The sequence below is a fragment of the Spea bombifrons genome, chromosome 8 (genome assembly GCF_027358695.1).
Source record: "Spea bombifrons isolate aSpeBom1 chromosome 8, aSpeBom1.2.pri, whole genome shotgun sequence".
NCBI lineage: Eukaryota > Metazoa > Chordata > Amphibia > Anura > Pelobatidae > Spea > Spea bombifrons.
Window position 1 is genome coordinate 30,550,437 of NC_071094.1, and position 22,134 is coordinate 30,572,570.

Genomic DNA, 22,134 nt, shown 5'->3' on the forward strand with positions numbered 1-22,134 from the left:
TTTAAGAAAAAAAGAAAATGCCTGATTATAAGACGACCCTATAGGAAAAAAAAGTTTTACTAGTAAATATTAATTCATGTAAACTATTTTTTCATATTTAATAAAAGCTATGATTTAGAAAAATATTTTTTTTGTTTCATGTCCTTTAATTTGCCAATCTGCCCCCCAGTTATGCACATCTGCCCCCAGAAATGCCTTATACCCCCTATATGCCACTCTGCCTCCCTGATATGCTTTTTACCCTCCTATATGCCACTCTGCCCATGATATGCCTTTTAACCCCCTATATGCCACTCTGGGGGGTTAAAAGGCATATCATGGGACAGACTGGCATATAGGGGGTATAAGGCATTTCTAGAGGCAGAGTGGCATATAGGGGGACACTTACACACCCAGACACTAATTTACCCACTTACATACCAAGACACTTACATACCCACTGTGACACACATACCCAGACACTGATATACCCACTCAGACACAATTCCAAACCAAGACACGCACTCAAGCAACTAAAGCACTTCACTCACCGCGATGGCTCAGCAGGCGCTTAGTATACTGCGGCTCCCACGGCATTACAGCATGACGCGCTGTGACCCCGCCTCCTCCAGAGAATTAAAGCGGTAAATCTACCGGATCCGCCTTTGACTTTGTGACGGCACAGTGCCGCCCGGGTCCAACGGGGTCTTGCTTCTGGAGTGCCGTGCCAAGATCAATGATTTCTCTCAACCGGCTCTGCTCCCCGGCAGTGGGCCGGCTATCGCGGCGCGGAGGAGGCGTCCCCCCCCCCTGTGCTGAGAGCACACTATGCAGATAAAAGGTACGCTGCTGCCCAGCGCTTTCACGCTTGCTGATAGACGCCTGGTAGCCGCTGAGGTTACCAGATCGGAGGATCCAGATTCCCTGCAGCGCTGCAGGGAATCTGGATCTTAGTCTCATAGTCAGACCTCTGTTTGAGGTCTGATTAGAAGACGACCCCGATTACAAGACGAGGGGTATTTTTCAGAGCATTTGCTCTGAAAAAAACCTCGTCTTATAATCGAGCAAATACGGTAATTATTAAAGCAGTGACAAGAAATGTAGGAGGAGGGCAGCTAGGGCACCAGGGCTGCATCTTCTAGGTCAGGCAACTAATTTTATTTTGAAGGATACATATTAAGGTACTCACAGAGCACTTTGATATGCATTTGTATTTAATGAGGCTGTGTGAGACGTTACATTTTATCACTTTGTGTTTGGTTTCTGTGAAAATGATGCACTTCAAAACTGCAGTCACCAATGCGCTAGTGCCAACTGTTTAATGCTTTTGGTTTGGAACCTGTGTAAGGTTTTTCTAAAGTAATTTTTTTTTTTTTTTTTTACATTTTCTGGAAGTGTTATCTTTTTATGTTTCTTTTTACGTTTTTTTGTACCGCACTGAGATTAGGGCTGTGGGTTGTTTGATGGGAACTCAGCTGTAATCTGTAATCAAATAGGGTTATACAGCCTGCCCTTCTGTTTGGGTACTCAGATGCTCTCAGTGTAACAGTGCTTTTGGGTGGTCTGAGGACCACTACAATTTTTTCTTTTTTCATGAAACAAATGGTTTTTTGATGTTTGCATACTCTCAGGACACCTTACCTGAAGAGCCATCCAGCTTCTGGGCGCTGCAAGGTGGCCACATGGGAGCTGCAGTGGAGGTCTGTAGTTGGACCTCCATTGACTTTACAGCCCCCTGGGACAGTCAGGCGAAATCAGGGGATCTCCCAACTAGTCCATGATCCTCAGTTCCTGCAATAGCAGCACAGTGGGACAGTGCCCAAAAATTGGGACTATCCCATGAAGACCAGTTGGTATGTACTTGTTTATATTGGTATTTATTTCTCCCCTCATCTCTGCTGTATATTATCAGAGGATCTATACAGGAATACGCTCTATTAAAAAAAAAATAACCTATTGTGCAGGAGCGTTTCCCCCGCTGCATGTATTACCTGGTTACTTTTACATTAAATCAGCTTGTTATAGAGGTACAGGATTCTATAATAACATTCTCTGTAAGCTTCCATTTGTCACACTGTTAATATGTCCGTGTAAGCAATGGGATCATTATTTGTAATACATGTTCTCTGGGCCATACTATGTACAGCATCAGCCACTGAGACTTAAATTAGATTAATGCTCGTTTTACATATGTAGCTGTATTCCAGGGAAAAGAGTCAGGCATTCAGGACATCCATCTGGGTATTGTTATGTTTGTTCGTGCAAAGGACCAGAGTGGATTATGAGGAAAAAAACATCTCTGTAATATTCTATTCATTGTGTTGGATGCAGAACTGCAGATCACACTTTATTTCAATGTTTGTGATCTACATGGATGCAGAATCTTCTTAAAGGAGCAGTATAGCTTTGCCAGCAAACAAACCAATAATCTATTTACCAACCTATAACCGATTTGGCTTAAAATGTGATATTGCAGTAGGATGGAGGGTAATAAAATAAGCATTTGCGTAGACTATACCCTACTAGCTTCAGGTCAGAAGTAAACCTTCCTCCATCCCTGAACTGTGTCCGGTTTAAATAACTCAATAAAAGTGAACCCTGCCTACCTTTTTGGGTACCAGAAGGGTGCGTAGTGAAAGTCACAGTCTATAGGGGAGAAAAGACTTTGCAGTGGCTATTAATTCAGTTCCTCCTTTGCTGAAGGCAGCGCATGAGAATTTAATGATGAGGAAGACATATTCTAGATGATCAAGGGCTGCTGTGTTTCCACTGCAGCGGGTGCTACACCCGTGCGTCCGACGGAATTTCTCCTTGCTGGGCTGTCCTGCTTAGTAAGCGTTATGTTAATATCATACGTTACCTCCTGGCTGCTCCGGACTTCAGTCTCCTATGGTGTAAACGACATACAGCAGCCATCCAGTGCTTTTATTACACAGCCCCGATCATTCTTATCCATTTGAAAAGAATCTCCATTTGTATTTTGGTTGGCTATTTGTAATTTTAAGACAAACACATTCAATTTGTAGAATAAGTATGTAGAAACCGCAAAGATGCAATAAATATGTGAGCAAAAAAGTACTATAATGGCTGCCGGGTTTATGTTAAGTCAAGGTTATTACACACCGTCCAAATCCACATAATATTGCAATTATGTTTTGGGTTTTACTGCATTTTTGTAGCCATTCAGATTCTACTCCATATTTTTATTTGGGAGGAGGGGGGTGCCTACCTTTAACATAAACAATAGATTTTGTTATATAAATGCCTAGTAAATTTCCAGGGTAGGGTACCCGGAGCTGTCCCTTTTTCTGGGGTCAGGGCTAGCTAAGCATAGTTGCAGGGCTAGCCACACACAGTCTTTAGTAGGTTTGAAGTGGGGGGGTCAGAGAGTGAGTGCTGCCAAACGCTAATTCCCTTCCAGGAGAAAGACACAACTGACCCGGAGACCCAGGGAACCACAGCTTCACACGGAGACTCTCGGGCGACCCCAGAGAGTTCACAGGAATGGTTATTTGCAAACAAAGGAACCCAAAACATAGGGTAAAATGGGGACGACACATGAAAAAACCAAATATTTTCCTTTTGAGAATCTAGAAAAGTGCAGTATTTAGTAATATAGTTTGGTACATTTGGTTACACTACGCTGAGCTGACTGTTTGTGACAAGGCTTACGAACGCCTGCTTCCTCTACGCGCTTATTCACATTGTACGGGTGATTAAGACGAAGTCATTTGTTTGTCTGTTGTCTGTTTGTCTATTTGTTTACCATAGGCTGTACCAAATCGGTGTTCTTGTGTTTGCCTAGTAGATTGGGCTACAATTACACAACTAGAACACAAATGATTAATAGGCAACTGTCTTGATGTTAGAAGCTGGAAAAATGGGCAAGCGTAAGGATCTGACAGACTTTGACTTTGAACTGCAGCTCTTGTGGAGTGTTCCCGGTCTGCAGTGGTCAGTATCAAAAGTGGTGAACCAGCGACAGGGTCATGGGCGGCCAAGGCTCATTGATGCTGGCTGGCCCATGTTGTCAAAAAATCATATATGTAAGACATCATTTTTACAATCGTTTTACAGGTGTATAAATTATACACCGCTAGTGTACCAAAAATATATTTAACTTGCAATGATTTGGAAACCCTCCTTTATGCCTATATGATTTTCATTAATTTCATGTTTAGGTCCAAGTGGAAGTCATATTTCAGTGTGATTTTATTATGCGTGGGAACTGTGTTTTAATAGACCATCCAATTGTCGTATATTTTGTTTCAGTTTATGGGGACAGTGACGACTTTAACTTGGAAGATGCTTTCAGCAATGGTCCTACAGAGAAGCGTGAGTATTGGAATCATAGAAAGGATATCTGTGTTAAGGAGAGAATAAGATCTGTTTGTAGCATTGTTATTACTTGTGCTGAGAGGGGTTAAGGTGGTCTCATAGAGTTGAATGTAATTGATGCTGGCTCCATCAGGAATGATTCACAAAGAAAGCACATTGCGCTGGATGATAACCCAATACGCGTTATGGCAATTTACAGGTGTTAAACACAACATATAGACATTTTTACATGATCTGTTGATTAATGTATTTAGATGTCTAACTTTCAATTTGGATGAAGTTTTTTTTTTCCCTAAAAAAAAGGGAAATGGTGTTTTGTTTGCCATTCCTGGCTAGTGAAAGGAAATTGATTTAGCACATTGTTAACGGAGCACCACTCCAGCATGTACCTGTTCCGTATTGACAGTGTGAATCCTGCAGTTATTTCCGCCTCTGTAATATATACTTCTGAACAACTAAAAGGCTTCTGGCTGTTCTAAGAAGCACTTAGGAAATCTTGATAAAAGCAAGCAGTTAAAAAAGTTTTACATTAACTAAATCCAGTTTACATGAGAATATTCTTAGTTAACCTCTCCTCTCCGTGAAAGCCTGATCCTGAAGGTAAGTTAATAGTATACTAAAAGGAGGATGATAGAGCAGCCATATTTACTAATGCTAGTTTGCAGAAAAATGTTTACATCATAGAGGTGGGAGATGGCCAAGGCGATGGGGATAGGTTTAGGAATCAGGATAAAGAGATGCTTTTAGTAACATGGAGAAAGAAAGTTTTAGCAGAGGTGCCTTCAGCAGGGTCATGCAAGGTTGATGACCCAAATTTGTTTAAGAGACATTAATAACCGCCAAAAGAGATGACTGTTCTCATGTGAAGACCGTGCAAAACCTAAGTGTCCGGAAGCCCCCACAGTGTTCATTGTCAAACCTAGACGAAAGTAATGGAAGCAGAAACGAGGTAGAGACCTCAGCGCCATGTCAGACTCACCGGTCTCTTAATAAACTATTGGTAAAAGACACCTTCTTTCTGCCCCCTCTGTTACTCTTCTTGTTATCCCTGCCCCCATTCAGTTTCCTTGACTTCCCAGTCATCCCGTCACAGCTGATGGCACAGTACCAGGAATGGTCCTGCCATGTAGGCCAACTAGGCAGCTGCTGAGAGGAACAAACGGCTAGGTGGCACCACCATGAGGTTGTGTCTTAGCAGCCAAGTATATGTAGGAGATGATTGTAGAGCAGGGGTGTCGAAATTCTTGCGTTGAAGGGGTGGAATAAGTTTCAACCATTTTGAGTGAGACGCCTTTCCTGATTATGGCCCTCGAGGCATGCTGTTTGGCACCCCTGTTCTAGAAACATAGGTGACCTACAAAAAGATAAAAATATTAGAACCAGCCCCTCACAGTCTTCGTGCGTTGTTGAGGGAGAGCGCATGAAATTCATCCATGTTTAGGGGTACATTTCTGTGCAAAAAACACTTGAAACGGTGAAATATTTGCATATTGTACAGGAAGGTTAAAAGGATTATCATTTGTTCCTGCTGTTATATGCCTTCAGCATTTGTGGACAGCATTATTAAAATTAAAAACAGAAATGTATCTTTCAGTGGTTGCATTATCACTGATAATTCCTAATATATTTTCTTTTTGTCCTCAGCTAAACCAAAACCACCCAAAATTCCAGCCAATAAACCAAGTAAGTCTTCAGTTCATTTGATAAATAATATGGCGTATTACTTAAGTACGGGTGGTGAATAAAATGTGACCTGTGATATTAAGGTAATGGAATCAGTTTTAACACACAGAAAATATTTTAAAAGACTAAACTGTGCACCAAGATAATCTTAGTAGGTATCACTCGGAATATAGATGTTACAAACCGTTTGCTCCTTCCCCTCAGGTGAAAGCATGGATCTAGAACTTGTGATAGTAATGATGGTGTTTCATAGCCATTAAATGACCTTTTTCATATATGGAAAACATTAATTTCACTCTCTACCAAATAAACCATAGCAGATATGGAATCTTCCTCTGAAAAAACCTTCTATTATATTCGAGCAAATGCGGTATTGTTGGGCCTTATAATGTCATAACGTGCTGCTGGGAAGAATAAAACTGATCCTTCGCACGTTGTCCCTTGTGGTGTTACATCCCAGTTTATTTCGTGGAAATAAAGGATATAATCAAATATACGAGGGAACTGATGCTTCTCAGAGAAAGCAGAAACATATCGCCCTTCTTAATGAATTTAATACAGCCGGGTTACTTATAGAAAAGGTTTGTGCTGGTTTAATATTTGTCTGTAGTTTTATTAAATATAGTTTACATGCCCTTTTATGTTTAAGTAATATCTAGTTAACAATTCCTCAGAGTGGGATTTACTTCGATACAAATAAAAAGACTACGTTGTACCGAGTGACAGTCTTCTGACAGCTCATCAATATGACGACTGTCAGGATGCCTATCTCCTAATGTCAGAGACAAATGTCTCGTTGTGATATCTCTGTAACGTACATGAGCGGCGGGCAGACGGTTTTCTGGCACTTTTGAGCGTACATAATATAGTTTACTGCCTGTAAGGCACTGTCTCTTAAATAGGAATGCCGTATTATATATAGTGGCAGCCTACATCTAAAGAATAGATTGTGGATCAAATAGCAAAGCAGCCCTTTGCTTTTTTAAACAAGCCAATATTAGCCCAAAATGACCACTGAATACTCATAGCTGGAGCAGAGTTTGAGGATGAAGCTCTTCTCTAAAAAAGTGGGGTGAAAAAGTCTTCACATTGTTTTGTAAATTGCTTAAGCACCCGAGTGCGGTTAAACTGTCTTGTAAAAAACATTGTGTGTTTAAACATTGTGTGTTTAAATGTGTTAAACTGTACTACTTGCTATCAGGGTGCTGCATTACTATCCACACGCTCGTTGGGTTCATGTGTACTTGTGTCTCAGTTGCAGATGACGATTTGGATTTATTAGATTTTTTTGATACCCCAAGCAAACCAACGACGAAGCCTCCGAGGCCAGCCCCGAGACCCCCGCCAAAGAAACAAGGTAATAAATATTCAGGGTTTGTTACGGGCAGCTTACCTACAACTCAGACCCCAAAGAGCCGCAGCTACAGATTACAGGAGTGGATGAAGACATTATTTCCATCAAGAATAAACATACTGCATCAAAACATACAGTAGATTCTGAGATGTGTTATACAGAATTCCTCACTCACCATACAGTAGGGTAGGACTGTATTTACTTACATTATGTTTACAATGCATAGAAAGAAAATTTGAATTGTTTTAATCATTGTATGAATGTTTTTTATTTCCGGTACTTTTTTCTCCTTAGTTTTCTGTTTATTTTTTTTAAGATACCTGTTTAATATTTTAGTAGAAAGGAATGTTATCTATAAAAAAAAAATACAGTGTTGTTTTTTTTAAGATATGGCAACATAAATATCTTAATTATATTCTATTGTAACATCTCCGGGGTTCTTAAACTAAACCATGACTTGTAGGTGACTTAAGACGGCACCATAGCTTATGAATGAAGCAGGATGAAGGACAACCTGGTCTAGTTCTTTAAACAAGATGGAGTGAGTTACATAGTTAGAAGTCACACCTTCCCATTCAAAGTAGATAAAATACCGGGCTAGCTCAGCCACCCCTTCAGGTCACGCAGCATCACGTTCGTACCATCAGCTTCATAGACAGACTGGCATTGGAGCATCAGCACAGGTACAAGCTTTGCCTGCTGGTGTGTTATGCCTGACGCAGGTGGAAGGGCCCTGTTAACAGAATTTGAAACTTTATTATCTCTTAGTTATGGAGTGTCCATGTGTTGTTACAGGTGATGACCTGGATTTAGCCGATTTCTTTGATACCCCAAGCAAGCCAACAACGAAGCCACCTCGCCCAGCTCCAAGACCTCCTCCAAAGAAGCCAGGTGAAAAAACTTGTGGGATCTGACACATCCAGTATAATCTGTGTCCATATATTCTACTGGAATCCGTATTATGATATTCTCTTAATTAGCTATTGACCTTTGTTACAGTATGTGATGGACAAGCTATTGGTAGTTGGTGGGAGTTGGATGCAGAAAACATATACACTACTACTGATACAAGCCTAATTCTGTTCCCACTGTACATCTTTCACATATGTTGTCATAAATAATGATTTAATTGCTTTATTTGCAGATAACCCCAAACCCCGTAATCCAGGTAATCTCATTTTATTTTCCTGAGATACAATAATTTAATTTAATTGTTCTAAATCATGGTTTTTCTTTTTTAATTACATTTTTATTTGTATTTCTTTGGTGTCAATTTCACGGAATCTAAGGAAATTAATCCAATATACCGTATTTGCTCGATTATAAGACGAGGTTTTTTCCAGAGCAAATGCTCTGAAAAATACACCTCGTCTTATAATCGGGGTCGTCTTCTCAGACCCCCCAAAAAATGTCTGCTGGGGCCATGCTGCTTACCGGTCGCGAGCAGCGTCTCTTCTGTTAGAAGCAGGAGGACAGGAAGCTTGCAGCGTCCTCACAGAGCTCTATCTCCCCCTCCCTCCTCTGGGGGCGGGGCCAGAGAAGTTGCTCTACAGCCGGTCCCCTGCAGAAGTCTTCGAGTGAGAGATCTGCAGTTCAGGTAAGGGGGTGGGGGAGGGTTTTTGGGTAAGTATGTGTGATTAATGTGTGTTTAATGTGTGAAGTATGTGTGATTAATGGAATGAATGAGTATTTAATGTGTTTGTGTGTGATAGCATGGATGTGTAAGGGGGGTGGGGGTTGTAGCATGGCATAGGGAGGCTGTAATCCCACTACTATCATCCCCAGGTTCCAGCATGTACTGGCTGCCTTGGCTTGATAGGAGTGTGATTGCTGTTAGCAGTTTGATATAGATATATATATATATCTATATCAAACTGCTAACAGCAATCACACTCCTATCAAGCCAAGGCAGCCAGTACATGCTGGGTTAAAAGGCATATCATGGGGCTGAGTGGCATATAGGGGGTTAAAATGCATTTCTGGACCTCCAGAAATGCATTTTAACCCCCTATATGCCACTCAGCCCCATGATATGCCTATATACCTCCAGAAATGCATTTTAACCCCCTATATGCCACTCAGCCCCATGATATGCCTTTTAACCCCCTATATGCCAGAGTGGCATATAGGGGTATAAGGCATATCATGAGGCAGAGTGGCAAATAGGGGGGTATAAAGCATTTCTGGGGGCAGAGTGGCATAACTGGGGGGGGGCAGGTTGGCAAATAAAAGGAAATTTAAAAAATATATTTTTCTCAATCATAGCTTTTATTAAACATGAAAAAATAATTTACATGAATTAATATTTACTGGTAAAACTTTTTTCCTATAGGGTCGTCTTATATTCAGGCTTTTTGTTTTTTTCCTAAATTAATATTTTGATTTTGGGGGGTCGTCTTATAATCGGGGTCGTCTTATAATCGAGCAAATACGGTAATACCAAAAAAGCAGGCATAACTTTTTATGCTGATAACATTTTATAAATTGATATTGATAAGTGTGAGCCAAACTATTAGCTTAATTTGCAATGATGCTTAAAAAAGCCTTTTTGTTTCGAGGGATATAGAGGTTATTGTGTAAATAGGCATATGTTGTGTAGTTTGATGGAATTATCCATTTGTGATCTTTTTGTGTATGTAATTTGCCATTTTTTTCTGAAAGAGGGGGTTACCTACGTTTTCATCACATCTGAGAAGTTATTGTTGCATAATCATATTTTTTGGGGTTTTCCACAATACATTGTGTGGCTTTTTTAATTTATTTTTAAGATCCAAATGATTTTGACTTGGGAGACGCTTTAAAGAATAACAACGATGGGAAAGGTATGTTGTGCTGATGGTCATGTTCAAAATTGTGTAATGAAGAGACAGCCATAATACTGGAACATTTCTGTGTTTAAATTCAGAATCAGGGAAGCTAAGCTCAACTCAGAAGCGTTTTCATTATTCTACCCAAACTATATATTTATTTCCATCCTCCCGACCTTATTAGCGTGACTCACGACAAACAGTGTAGAAGCTGTGAGCATGACAGGAGTTTTATGACATGTATTTCTCTCGCCTCCACACCGATGTGGCCCACATTCATAGGGACGTAAATATTTAAGACCCAATTCATGTTTTGTGTTGTTTTGGTTACACTCAATACGTATCCAGTGTGAAACACCCCCCCCCCCGACCATATCCTTTTTTGGGCATTTTTACCCTTTTTTTTTTCCAAAACTGTTTATTCAAGCACAGCGTATACATTAGTAAAACATTTGAGTTCAACATGGAGTAAATGTATCGACAGTCCAGAATGGAAAGATCTGATAACAGTAAAGTTAAAATCACGTCTACTTGGTGTCGCATTGGAGTTACAGAGTATGCGGGGTCAACCCAGCCAAAGCATCATATCATGATATACAAAGAATGTGCAGTGAATTCAAACTGCAGCGTAACTCAATGTAGAGATAAGACTATACACTTGTGCTTTTTTTTTTGTTTTTGAGAAAATAACAAAAATTAACAAAGACAAGAAACGAAATGAAAAATAACAGTAAACGAATGAGACCGAGACCAGGAGAAGTATATGCAAGTACCACGCTTCGTCCGACCAAGGGGCCAAGCAACAAAAGCCATTGTATCGCATGTAGATTATGATTCACAACATAGCGATGGAAGACAAGACATATACACCATTAGTTAGGTAGAGGTTAATGCCCGCGAACAAAACCATACAGTATGCTGAAAGACCATAGTAACTTGACGTTGCAGTTTTGATGGCAGGGTGAGTATGTACGGTTCCCACATCTCATAAAATTTCTCACCATGTCCCTCCTTATCGCGTAGGACCATAGTCCATTCCAGAAACATGGCCTTAGTGACCTTATTCTTCCAATAAGATAAAGAAGGAGCTAACGGCTTTAGCCAGTGATCCAAAATAGATTTAACTGCTATCAGTATTAAGTAATCTAGCAAGGCTATCCTGTACCTCCCCCTGATCTCTAATGAATCATAGATGCCCAGCAGAATATCAAAAGACATAGTAATGGGATCACCACCCAGTATGGTGCCTATGACACGGCCCATAGACCTCCAAAAGGCGAGAAGGTTGGGACAGGTAAGTAAGCAGTGATCCATATCAGCCAATATCATGGCACACTTACAACAGTGGCATGGTGTATGGGGGGTAAATGTGGATAGCTGTCTTGGAGATATGTAAGCTCTATGCAGCAATTTGAGTGTGGTGTCATGGAACCAAGAGGCTTGTAGGTTCTTCAGTCTACGAGTATAAGCTTGTAATAGATCACGTGTAGTGAGAGAGCTAGTATGGAGGATAGTAGACCATCTGGTGATGCCAGATGTGGAATCGGAATAATTCAGGGGATGGAAAATCGCCCTGTATAGAGTGGATATGGAGACTTTGCCTGAGTATGAGGGATTAAGAAGCAAATCCAATATATGGTTCCTTTGGGTGGGATGTATACAGCGTACGGTTTGTTGTAGATAATGTTTAGCTTGCATATACGGCCATATATGGGAAGGAGGTAAGGAGTACTTTTCCTTGAGGAAAGGAAATGTATGACAATCCCCGGAAGATGGGTTGAAAATATCTGCTAATAAGTTTATACCCTTGGCCCTCCAACTCTGAAATCTGGTGTCTGGACTTAGCCCTTGAAATTTACAGTTGCCAGTGAGAGGCAAAAAGAGCGAGTAGGCAGAGTTGCCATAGAGCGACCTACGGGCACTACGCCAGGCTTGTATAGTAGCCATTATAAGGGGATTAGAGCGACAGGAGACTGGGATGTCTCTTGTAGGAGCGTGTAAGAGATAATTTAAGCTCCACTCTAAGCAAAAGTTTTGGTCGCGTCTCCAATCAGTGTAGTGGTCAGTGTGAGAGATCCAGTCCTTCGCAAACCGGAGAAGACAAGCAATGTTGTATAATTTGATATTGGGAAGGTTTAGTCCACCATTGGACTTTTGTTGTGTCAGTTTCTGAAAGCTAATTCTGGGCCTCTTTCCTCTCCATATAAAGCGAGAGAATGCGTTGTGTATTTTCCTGATATCGCGTGGGGATATTATTAGTGGTAGCATGCTGAGGCAATAGAGGAATCTGGGAAAAATGACCATCTTGATGAGATTTACCCTTCCAACGAGATTAAGTGGAAGAGTGGTCCAAGCTTTTAAATCCGACAAAGATTTAGTAATGATGGGGAGCAGATTTAAGTCAAATAAACTGGATAAGTCTGTAGAAAAAACAATTCCCAAGTATTTAATGGAAGTTCGGGCCCAACGGAAAGGCCAGGATTGCAGATCGTCGGGAGGTCTAGGTCCCGACAACCACAAGGCCTCCGATTTATCTAAATTTATCTTGAGCCCAGAAATTAGTTCAAATTGCGTCAGGTAAGACAGCAGGATAGGGATAGTAGTATAAGGATTCCCGACGAAAAGCAACATATCATCCGCAAATGCGGTCACCCTCATCTCTCGATCTCCCACCTGAATGCCTTGATAAGATGGTGACTGCAATAAAAGGCGGAGAAAAGGGTCTAGAGCCAGGTTAAAGAGGAGCGGAGATAGGGGGCAGCCCTGCCTGGTGCCTTTACCTAGAGTGAAAAGAGGGGAGTTCAAATTATTAGTTGTAATAAAAGCTTTGGGGGTGGAGTAAATGGCCTTGATGTATGCAATGAAGGGTGAACCGAAGTTTTGAAGTTGAAGGAGGGAAAAAAGATATTGCCAATTTATATTGTCGAATGCTTTTTCAGCATCCAAATTTAGTAGTAGGTGAGGGACATGTGGAGTCGATTGTGCTTTAAGAATGGCAGCTATTATGTGTCTGGCGCTTGTGACTGAGTGTCTGTTCTTTATAAATCCCTTCTGAACCGGAGAGATAATAGCGGGGAGGAAAGATGCGAGTCTGTCTGCCAGTATTTTATTCAAAACCTTGAAGTCTGAGTTTAGCAATGAGATTGGCCTATAGGAAGCCGGAGAGTAGGGGTCCCTCCCCTCCTTGTGTAAGACAATTATACGAGCGATATTGGAGTGAGGGGAAACCTCAGATGTAGTAAAAGAAGTGTTGAAAGCTAAGGTGAGTGAAGGGGTTATTTGTTCTTTCAGGATTTTATAAAATTCTGCTGGGAGACCGTCGGGACCAGGAGCCTTGCCTAGCTTGAGACCTCCTACAGCCCTATCAACTTCTGCTTGTTCTATGTCCCTATTTAGGTGGTCTTGTTGGGATTGTGCAAGAGAGGGTAGGTCTATTTGTTGCAAAAAGGAGTCTATTGAGTTTGCAGAAACAGTCTTGGAGGTGTATAGTGACTGGTAATAATCTGCAAAGGTGCAATTAATATCCCAAGAGGAAGTACTTAAGGAGCCATCCCCGAGTCTAATGGCCGGTATGGTAGATCGTGTTGTGGCCGATTTCACTAATTTTGATAGGAGAGTTCCCGACTTATTCGCATGATGGAATAAATCTGCTTCTCTATATCTAATATTTAAAAGCGAAGCATTGTGTAATAAAGTGTCATAGGCTAATTTCGCTTGTGTATAGGCAGTCGTAGAAAGAGGAGAAGGGTCTACAATGAGTCTCCTCTTCGCCTTTGATAAATTAGCACTTAATTTATTGAGATTGGTTACGGTTTCTCGTTTTTTGTTTGTAACATAGGAAATTATATGGCCCCTGAGGGTAGCTTTAGCTGCATCCCAGAAAAGAATCGGAGTGTGTTTATGTTCAGCATTGTTGTCCTCATATTCTGCCCAAGCCAGTTTTAGGCTGGAGCAGAAGTCCTGGGATTTGTATAGTAAAGGGTTCATCCTCCAATTGAAGGAGGAGGGTATGGGGGGGCGGAATGTGAAAGATAACGTAATTGGAGCGTGGTCCGAAATAAGAATATCCAGTATCTGGGCCTTGTGGATGAATTGGGAGAGGGATGCTGCACATAGAATATAATCTATCCTTGTGAAAGAATTGTGTGGGTGTGAGTAGAAAGTAAAGTCTCTTTCAATGGGGTTCAGAATACGCCAGGAATCAATAAGCTGAAGTTGTTTACAAAGGCGAGAAATTGGATTATTTCGAGTTCCCGTTCTAGGATAGGTTCTTTTACTATGATCTAACTGAGGATCAGCCCATGTGTTAAAATCTCCCCCAAGTATCAAGTTGTCACTATGTAGAGGGAGAAGGGTGGCGTTGAGAGAGTTAAAAAAAGTGGCTTGCGAGTGATTGGGCGCATAAACATTACAAATTATCAACTGTTTGCCATGAACAGTGCAAAAAACCATCACATATCGACCACCCGGGTCCGCTATGATTTTTGATATGGATAAATCTAAACAGCGATGAAAAAGAATAGACACACCCCTACCCCCATCTGCTCTTGATGCACCCACTACCTTACCCACCCACCCTCGTCTAAGTTTATCATGTTCGCTTGATTCTGAACAAGTTTCTTGCAGTAAGGCGATATGAGCCCCTAGCGTACTCAAATGTTTAAGGACCTTAGTTCTCTTTACTGGGTTGGATATGCCCTGTACATTCCAAGAAACAATTTTTAAATCTTGGGAAATTACGTTAGACCGTGAAGATGGGTGCATTGTACTATGGGATAACAGATCTGAGTCGTGATAAGTGACATTTAAGCCAAAAGACATGTAAGAACCATCGTCTCTCCCAGCGAGGAGACAATGGTATGGTACTTGCGATCACAGTTGGCAGACGTGCAGGCGAAAGTCTCTCGTATATCAAGGACGAAGCAGGACAAGGCATATATCTGACTGAGGAAGACGGTCGGAACGGTAAGGAAGACAGCGTACAGCAGCGGTTCCAAGGTCTCAGACTAACAGAAGGTAACCTAAAAATTAACCAGATAAACCATAAAAACAGTAAAGACATTGGGGAAGCTAGAGAATTTAAGCGTGGAGCTGGCATACTATGTGCGCTCCAAATGGGCTTTTCGAGGACTGATGTTGGTAGATAGGAAATCGTCTGGAGTATGAAGGGAGAGTCTAGGTGTTTCGGTAGTCCAGAACAACGACGAAGCTGAGCGTCAGTGACTATGAATCTGTGACCATGGTCTGTAGGAAAGTCTTGGCATCCTCTGGAGATGTAAACCAATGGGCATGGTCTTTGTAGACAATCTTGAGTTTAGCGGGATATAATAAAGCAAATTTTATCTGCCTGAAGTGTAACTGGGAACAGATAGACGAAAAAGCTTTACGTTTAGATGTCACAGCAGCTGAAAAATCTTGGAAGAGAAGGAGCTTCTGGTTTTTGTACAGAAGGGCAGGAGTGGTTCTGTACCCCGCCATTATTTCTTGCTTGTCTCGGTAATTGAGGACTTTGAATATCACTGGTCTTGGTCTTTCCTGCTCCGTTCGGGTAGGACGTCCAATTCTGTGTGCTCTTTCAATAGCTATTTGGAAGGCAGGTCTACTCGGGAATAGAAGAGCAGGCAACGTGTGAGATAGGAAGTCATATAGCTCCTTGCCAATCACAGATTCCGGGAGACCTATAAGGCGTAGATTATTGCAGCGGCTCCGATTTTCTAAGTCGTCTACCTTGTCCTCCAATTGTCGAATAGTATTTTGGAGGTCTCCAACGTCAGATTGGAGTTGCATCGAAGTGGATTCTTGGGTAGAGATTCTTCCTTCCGCGTCATCCAATCTGTCTATGGTTTGTTTCAGGTCTTGTCTGACAGCTTCCAAGGTGATTTGGAGTCTGTCGAATTTGCCTTCCAGTAGTGGCGATAATTTTTCTACCACTCGTTGAGCAATGGTATCCCCCCCCATCGCTAGCTGTGTCAAATAGAGATTGATCTTGCGGGCCCTCTTGGCTTGTGTCCGTAGGCATGGTCCTGGATTTTTTGGAGGCTTTTTCTCTGTGTTGTTTAGCAGACATTGTCGCTGAATTATCTAGAAATTTATCCATCCGCGTGCGGTGGTAAATGCAGAGGATATGAGTGAATTCTGGACGCAGGTGTAAGTAGAAGAATAAAAGTGTGAGTCAGTGAAAGTAGTACTCAGTCATACATTACATACTCCTTTATAAGTGAGATCCTCAAGCCCATGGGGGTGGCATTAACCCATGATGTGTTGAAAGGCTGTTTGGTAACAACAGGACATGCCTCCTGGCAGCAGAGTATCAGGGGTTAAACACACACAAAAAAAAAAGGAAATGATGATGTAAATGGGAACTGAAACAATAATGTACTTCAGACAGGTGCATAGAAATAGCTTGTGATATGCAAGTGAGTTGGGTGCCTGAGAATAAAACCAAATAGTTCCTGGTTGAAATCTCTTCACTCCATGGTGGTCTAGGCAGGTCATATACGTGCAGCAGGGGATGTATAGAGTAAAATTATATACTGAGCGAGTGCAGGGTATTTTTTAGTAGAATACAGCATGTGTGGTGTAGCAGACTTGGATATAGGCCGCGTTAGGCCCAAAATACTGCATCTAGCTCGTGGCAAATGCAATCCCTCTCTCTAGACACAAGAGTTTCCCCTGCTCAAATAGGAGGAACGGCACCAGGTATAATTATATGTTTTACCGGTGTCACGGCGTCCACGGATGTTCATCTATGGTAAGAAGGCTCCGGACAAAGTAATTCTGGGCCTGACTCCTCCAGCCACTCACAGAGAGTTGACGGACCCCCGGCCGGCATCTGTCTCCATCCGCGGTGCAACGCGGTCGGTAAGTCCAAAAGAGGCAGCGTCTGATGAAGCCCGGACGTTCTCCTTTCCTCCCAAGTCCTTCTTTAAGACGGCGGAGCTAGATGTCCGCGTATAAGTGGATGATTGTCTGGGAAGGTGCAGAGCCAGAACGGCGTGCGTGTGTTCTCTATGGCTGCCGACCGGAAGTCTACCCTTTTTAATTATGTATTTATTGTGTCATTCAAATGGCATAACAGACGTAATGATGTCATACAATTACAGAGTTAGAATAACATTTTAGGTTTTTTAGGGCATCTGGGGTTCGACATCAAACAATCCCAAAAATGAGTTCCGTTTTATATTCTAAATTTCCAACAGGGTTGATTATTCCCTTTATAGGGAGAGACAAAGGGAAAAAACAAAGTTACAGCGTGGAGAAGGGAAAGATGAAAGGAGGGTCAAGTACAAATTGGACTAGATGAAACTAGATCTCAACTAGATGAAACTGACCCAGCAAGTAACTTTTGTGGCCAGCATGACTTTTTTAGAACTTTTGTATATTAAATGATGTTATTTTTTCACAGGGAAACTACACACGTGATCACGTAAAATCGAAATACTCCATGTGCAGCATGAGAACTTTACGTGAATACATTAATCAATGCTTTTGATCCCCTAAAAGTGATTTCTTCACAATTATGCTAAAAAAAACATACAGCATAGGGGGAAAAAAACCGCAAACACAAAATCGGTAGCAAAATCATTTAAGAACCAAAGTTATCACCACTCTAGTAGACCGTTGGACATGAGGGTGTGACGTGATATGTTGTGTTTTAATGGATTGGTAACGTCTTAGAAGATTCCATGAACTCTATCAATAGGTAGCTGCTGCACGAAGGAATTCATCTGTCTTTTTTCCCAATTAATATGGATTTTAATTATTTGTAACTATATTGTGATTAGCTCCCGGTTTTGAGATTGAAAGGCACTCACAGCGAATCACAGAGATTTGTTGCATGAAATAAGCGGTTTTCGTAGGAAGACGGTGAAAGACAATAATCTTTTGTGAAGGGCTCTTGACATTTTGCGTGTGGATGGGAGCTGAGAGCACTGAATAGCTGCCATAGTCAGTAAACTGCTACCCACACCCCAAAGGGCCACAGAAAAAACCGAGAACACCCTGCAATCACATATACAAGTCAATCATCATTTTATTGCAGGCAACACATCTAAATGATGGATCTCTTCAGGAACCACAAGCCGTGGCCCCCCCAGTCAGTTTTTTGCAGGCCCCTATATCTTTTACGTAGAACCCCTATAAAGCCGATCCATTGCCAATAAGCTATCCTCGTAAGGCCACCAATTAGCGGTAGATCATTTTTATTGGGCTTTAGGGGTGCGGTATAAATTAAAGTTGTAGTGGGACATTGATGGACATTGATGTGATTCTTGCGATTAACCCTTTTAAGTTCCTTTGCAGATATTTCGGATTCTGATTTGGAGGACATCTTTAATGACGGTTATAACCCAGACAAAAAGAAAGGTAGAGTATTTAGAACGGGATGTTACCCCTAGTGGGCTCTTGGTATGGCCCAAACTGAGTTCCCTACCGGACACAGCCTTTCGGTGCACAGTAGTGTTTGGTTCTTTTAAAAGGAGCTGTAACAACTACAAAAATTAAGCAAAAATGCATAGTTTCTTAAAAGGAGCTCCCGTGGATTTTATTACTAGATTAGATTATAAACGTTCAAGCGAATTGTTATTTTTTGTTTTAAAACTGTTCTAGTTTTTGCGCAATATAATGTTTTCAGACAGCTCCATGTTAGTCATTTGTATGGGTTCTGACATGATTAGCTCGGTCTTAAACACCCAGACAGACACCTGAGCAGACAGTCTATGGAGGAACGGACTTCATTAGCATTGCCATAAAGAATCATTTCAGTGTGGTGTGTGAGCAGGGAAAGTCACCTAAAATATCGCAAAACAGGCCGTAATGGCAGCATCCAGGTAAAGAACGTTTATTGGAATATAATTAATTTTGTATCCACTGGTGAAAGCGGAAAAAGATATCTGCACCACTGGAACAAATATCACTGCTACCTCAGCAGCTCACCAGGAATACTGACCCCTGGGCAGAGATTAAGGAGCAGAGCGGCAGGGGCACCTCCATACCATAGTCTCGGCCACCATCCATAGATGATATGCATTATACTGGCACATTGCTGTATATTTATTGCTATTGCGATTCTAGATAATTATCACATGAGTAGAAGGCATATATGCCACCGTTTGGACTCACGCACACCTGAATGGTCTCTGCATTCTGCAGGAGCTGTTCATTCGTGATCAGTGATAGCGTTTGTCTTGCACTGGTTGCCATCTCCTCACCGATTTACCTTTTTCTACGTCTACAAAGAAAATCATTTTTCGCCGTTTACTTCTTTAGTGTTGGCCTATGCAATAAAAGAGGTGTTTCTCTCTTTAGGTGGAGGAGGTAGAGCTGCCGAAAACAACGATCACTCTGACACCGGTGGGTGAAAATGTTTTTTTGTACACCCAAAACACGGTAAAACTTTCAACCAAACAGGACATGTATGAAATATGTATAGCATATATATATATTTATAATGCGATTCACAAATATCAAAGGGGCATTATCTTTAACTATTACTCGATGACATGACTTATTGTGACTAGTCCTGCAGATGGAAATGACTCGTTTATGTTGCCCCACTTTATATAAGTAACTGACTTCTGGTTCTTATCTTCTTGCGGTTTGGCGGCTGGGGGGGGATGCATGCAGTTTTTGTTACACGTCGATGGCCATCATATGGGTCTATAGCCTGTCTGTACAGTGTCCTCTGTTTTGCAGGCAGTCAGACGGAGACGATGACCATCGCGGGGATTGCCAGTGGTTTGGCGATGGCATTAATTGGTGCTGTGTCAAGTTATATTTCCTATCAACAGAAGAAGTTCTGCTTCAGTATACAAGGTGCCTGGATTTATAGCTTCTTATGCAGATCTAGATCAGATAAGAGAAGTCATTCTCATTTCATTCATTTTATTTAATCACCGCCTCATGTAACAGACACCGTGCTGTCAAATTTAATAGATACCTTTTAATTATGGGCTGGATGATTGCAGAGTAGAATATACGGGGTATTACGGGTTATAAAGGCAGGATTTGGTAGAGCTCGTTCATCCAGTGCGAAATCAAAAAGTCAGTGTCGGATTTTTCTTCTGAATCGATGGCGGGGTTGAACCTGATGGACTCGTGTCTTTGTTAACTCTGAATTACTACATTACTATATTAGATCAGTGTCTGTTACATGGGTTGATATAGAAATGTAGGATTTGTTAAAAAAACAAAAAAAAAAAAAACAAATCTGCTTTAGTCTCCTTTATTGTTCTGGCCTCTATTATATTTTGTTGAATTCTTTCTATTTGAATGTTTCCATTATGTCTTCTCAACGCGTTCTCTTTTCCATGTGGGTGTGTAGTAATATCACCAGCAACAGAGATAACCCAGCTGGAAATATACAACTTACTCTGTTGTATCTTTTTGCAGCCTGATAAGTAATTGTGTTTAGTCTATGCAAGAGTTAGACAAGAGAACAAGCTCATTTCTTGGATTCCAGATGCCCTTTCCAAGGTCCTTGGTGTCCTACTGTATTCACCATGTTATCCTGGAAATAGAAATGTCTATTGATCCGTAAAGAGTTTGTCTGTAAGCAGCTCGTAACGTTTATGCTCGAGGTTGTGTTTTCAGTGTGCATGAAAAATCCATTACGTATTATCTTTCCAGAGGGTCTCCAGGTTGGACCTAGAGCCTCCAGGAGTCGGAGCTGATTTCCGATCCTCCCAGGGCAGTGGTTGATTTATTTGATGAAGGGCAAGGGGCATCTGGCAACTCCCACTCCCCTTCCTTTGTGTGCTTGCTCTGCTAACAGGACGGATCACATCCCCGAACTCAGCCTCCCACCCAGAGAGATGGACCTCTGAGGACCCCAGAGAGATGGACCTCTGAGGACCCCAGAGAGAGAGACCTCTGAGGACCCCAGAGAGAGAGACCTCTGAGGACCCCAGAGAGAGAGACCTCTGAGGACCCCAGAGAGAGAGACCTCTGAGGACCCCAGAGAGAGAGACCTCTGAGGACCCCAGAGAGAGAGACCTCTGAGGACCCCAGAGAGAGAGACCTCTGAGGACCCCAGAGAGAGAGACCTCTGAGGGCCGGTTTTGGAAAGCTCCTATGTGTGCTTATAATGCTTTAGTACATCTCTTTTTATCCCACTCGAAATAGGATTTTGTGCCTTTCATGAGAATAATGCACTAGTGTCAAATGCACTTTAAGTTAAGTATTTACTGCCATTTTTAGCTTTTCTTTAAAGAAAGGGAGTAGAGCGTCTGCTATATCTATAATTATGAAATCCTTTTTTGGGGGGGATTGTGTGGTTAAATGTTCTCACCAGTTGCCGACAAAATCCACTTAATATTATGGCCTCTCTTTTAAATCGACAGAAGGACTAAATGCGAACTATGTAAAGGGAGAACAAATGGAAGGGGTAGTGTCTGAAGAACCACCAGGTAAGGAATCCTGATTCAATTGAGATAATTTTAATCATTTAAAGGGATGGCATAGAAAAAAAAACTCTCTAAATCCTTTTTGTCTATTTATTAAAACTTGTGTCTTTCTTGTACAAATGATATATATTTGTTTCTGATGTAGAGCCCCTTCTGTCTCCCACCCATTGGTATGATTTTCCCACGTGGCTGGGTTATATCATCCGGGGCAGTATAATGAATCCTTATTCATTAACGTGTCTGTGAAGGATTCAAAGCTAATGATGTCATTCATTTTCGCAGTGAAACATTCTTTTCTGGAAACTCAGGCTTCTGCTCCAGAAGATGCGGCGAAGGTGTGAACCCCCAATACCAACAGCAGATTGATTGGCGGCCGGGTGGTTGCCGGGGGCCTGTATGTTTGCCTTTAATTTATTGTAGCTACTCCTCCTAAGATTAGGTACTGTGTGTTAACAATAACGGACTGTTTCTTTAAGGAGTTCTATGTTTACATTTCTGCTAAAGGTCATTTTTTAAGGATTTGTTTTTAATTATGTCAACCCCAATGGTGTGAATGTAAGAAAACTTGTGA

At 41.6% G+C, this 22,134-nt stretch overlaps 1 protein-coding gene across 2 annotated transcripts in view; it reads left to right on the forward strand.

Annotated features, from left to right (window-relative positions):
- Positions 1 to 22,038, forward strand: part of CD99L2 (CD99 molecule like 2) — a 34,548-nt gene extending 12,510 nt beyond the window's left edge. The window contains exons 2-12 of one of the 2 annotated variants that reach the window (XM_053473420.1): positions 4,252 to 4,314; positions 5,962 to 6,000; positions 7,256 to 7,357; positions 8,150 to 8,245; positions 8,499 to 8,522; positions 10,123 to 10,176; positions 18,463 to 18,525; positions 19,468 to 19,512; positions 19,855 to 19,974; positions 21,501 to 21,566; positions 21,846 to 22,038. In XM_053473420.1, coding sequence (XP_053329395.1) covers positions 4,252 to 4,314; positions 5,962 to 6,000; positions 7,256 to 7,357; positions 8,150 to 8,245; positions 8,499 to 8,522; positions 10,123 to 10,176; positions 18,463 to 18,525; positions 19,468 to 19,512; positions 19,855 to 19,974; positions 21,501 to 21,566; positions 21,846 to 21,904 — 731 coding nt within the window. In that variant the 3' untranslated portion in view covers positions 21,905 to 22,038. The remainder of the gene's footprint in view (positions 1 to 4,251; positions 4,315 to 5,961; positions 6,001 to 7,255; positions 7,358 to 8,149; positions 8,246 to 8,498; positions 8,523 to 10,122; positions 10,177 to 18,462; positions 18,526 to 19,467; positions 19,513 to 19,854; positions 19,975 to 21,500; positions 21,567 to 21,845) is intronic. The other variant, XM_053473421.1, reaches the window with a different exon arrangement.
- Positions 22,039 to 22,134: the final 96 nt, after the last annotated feature.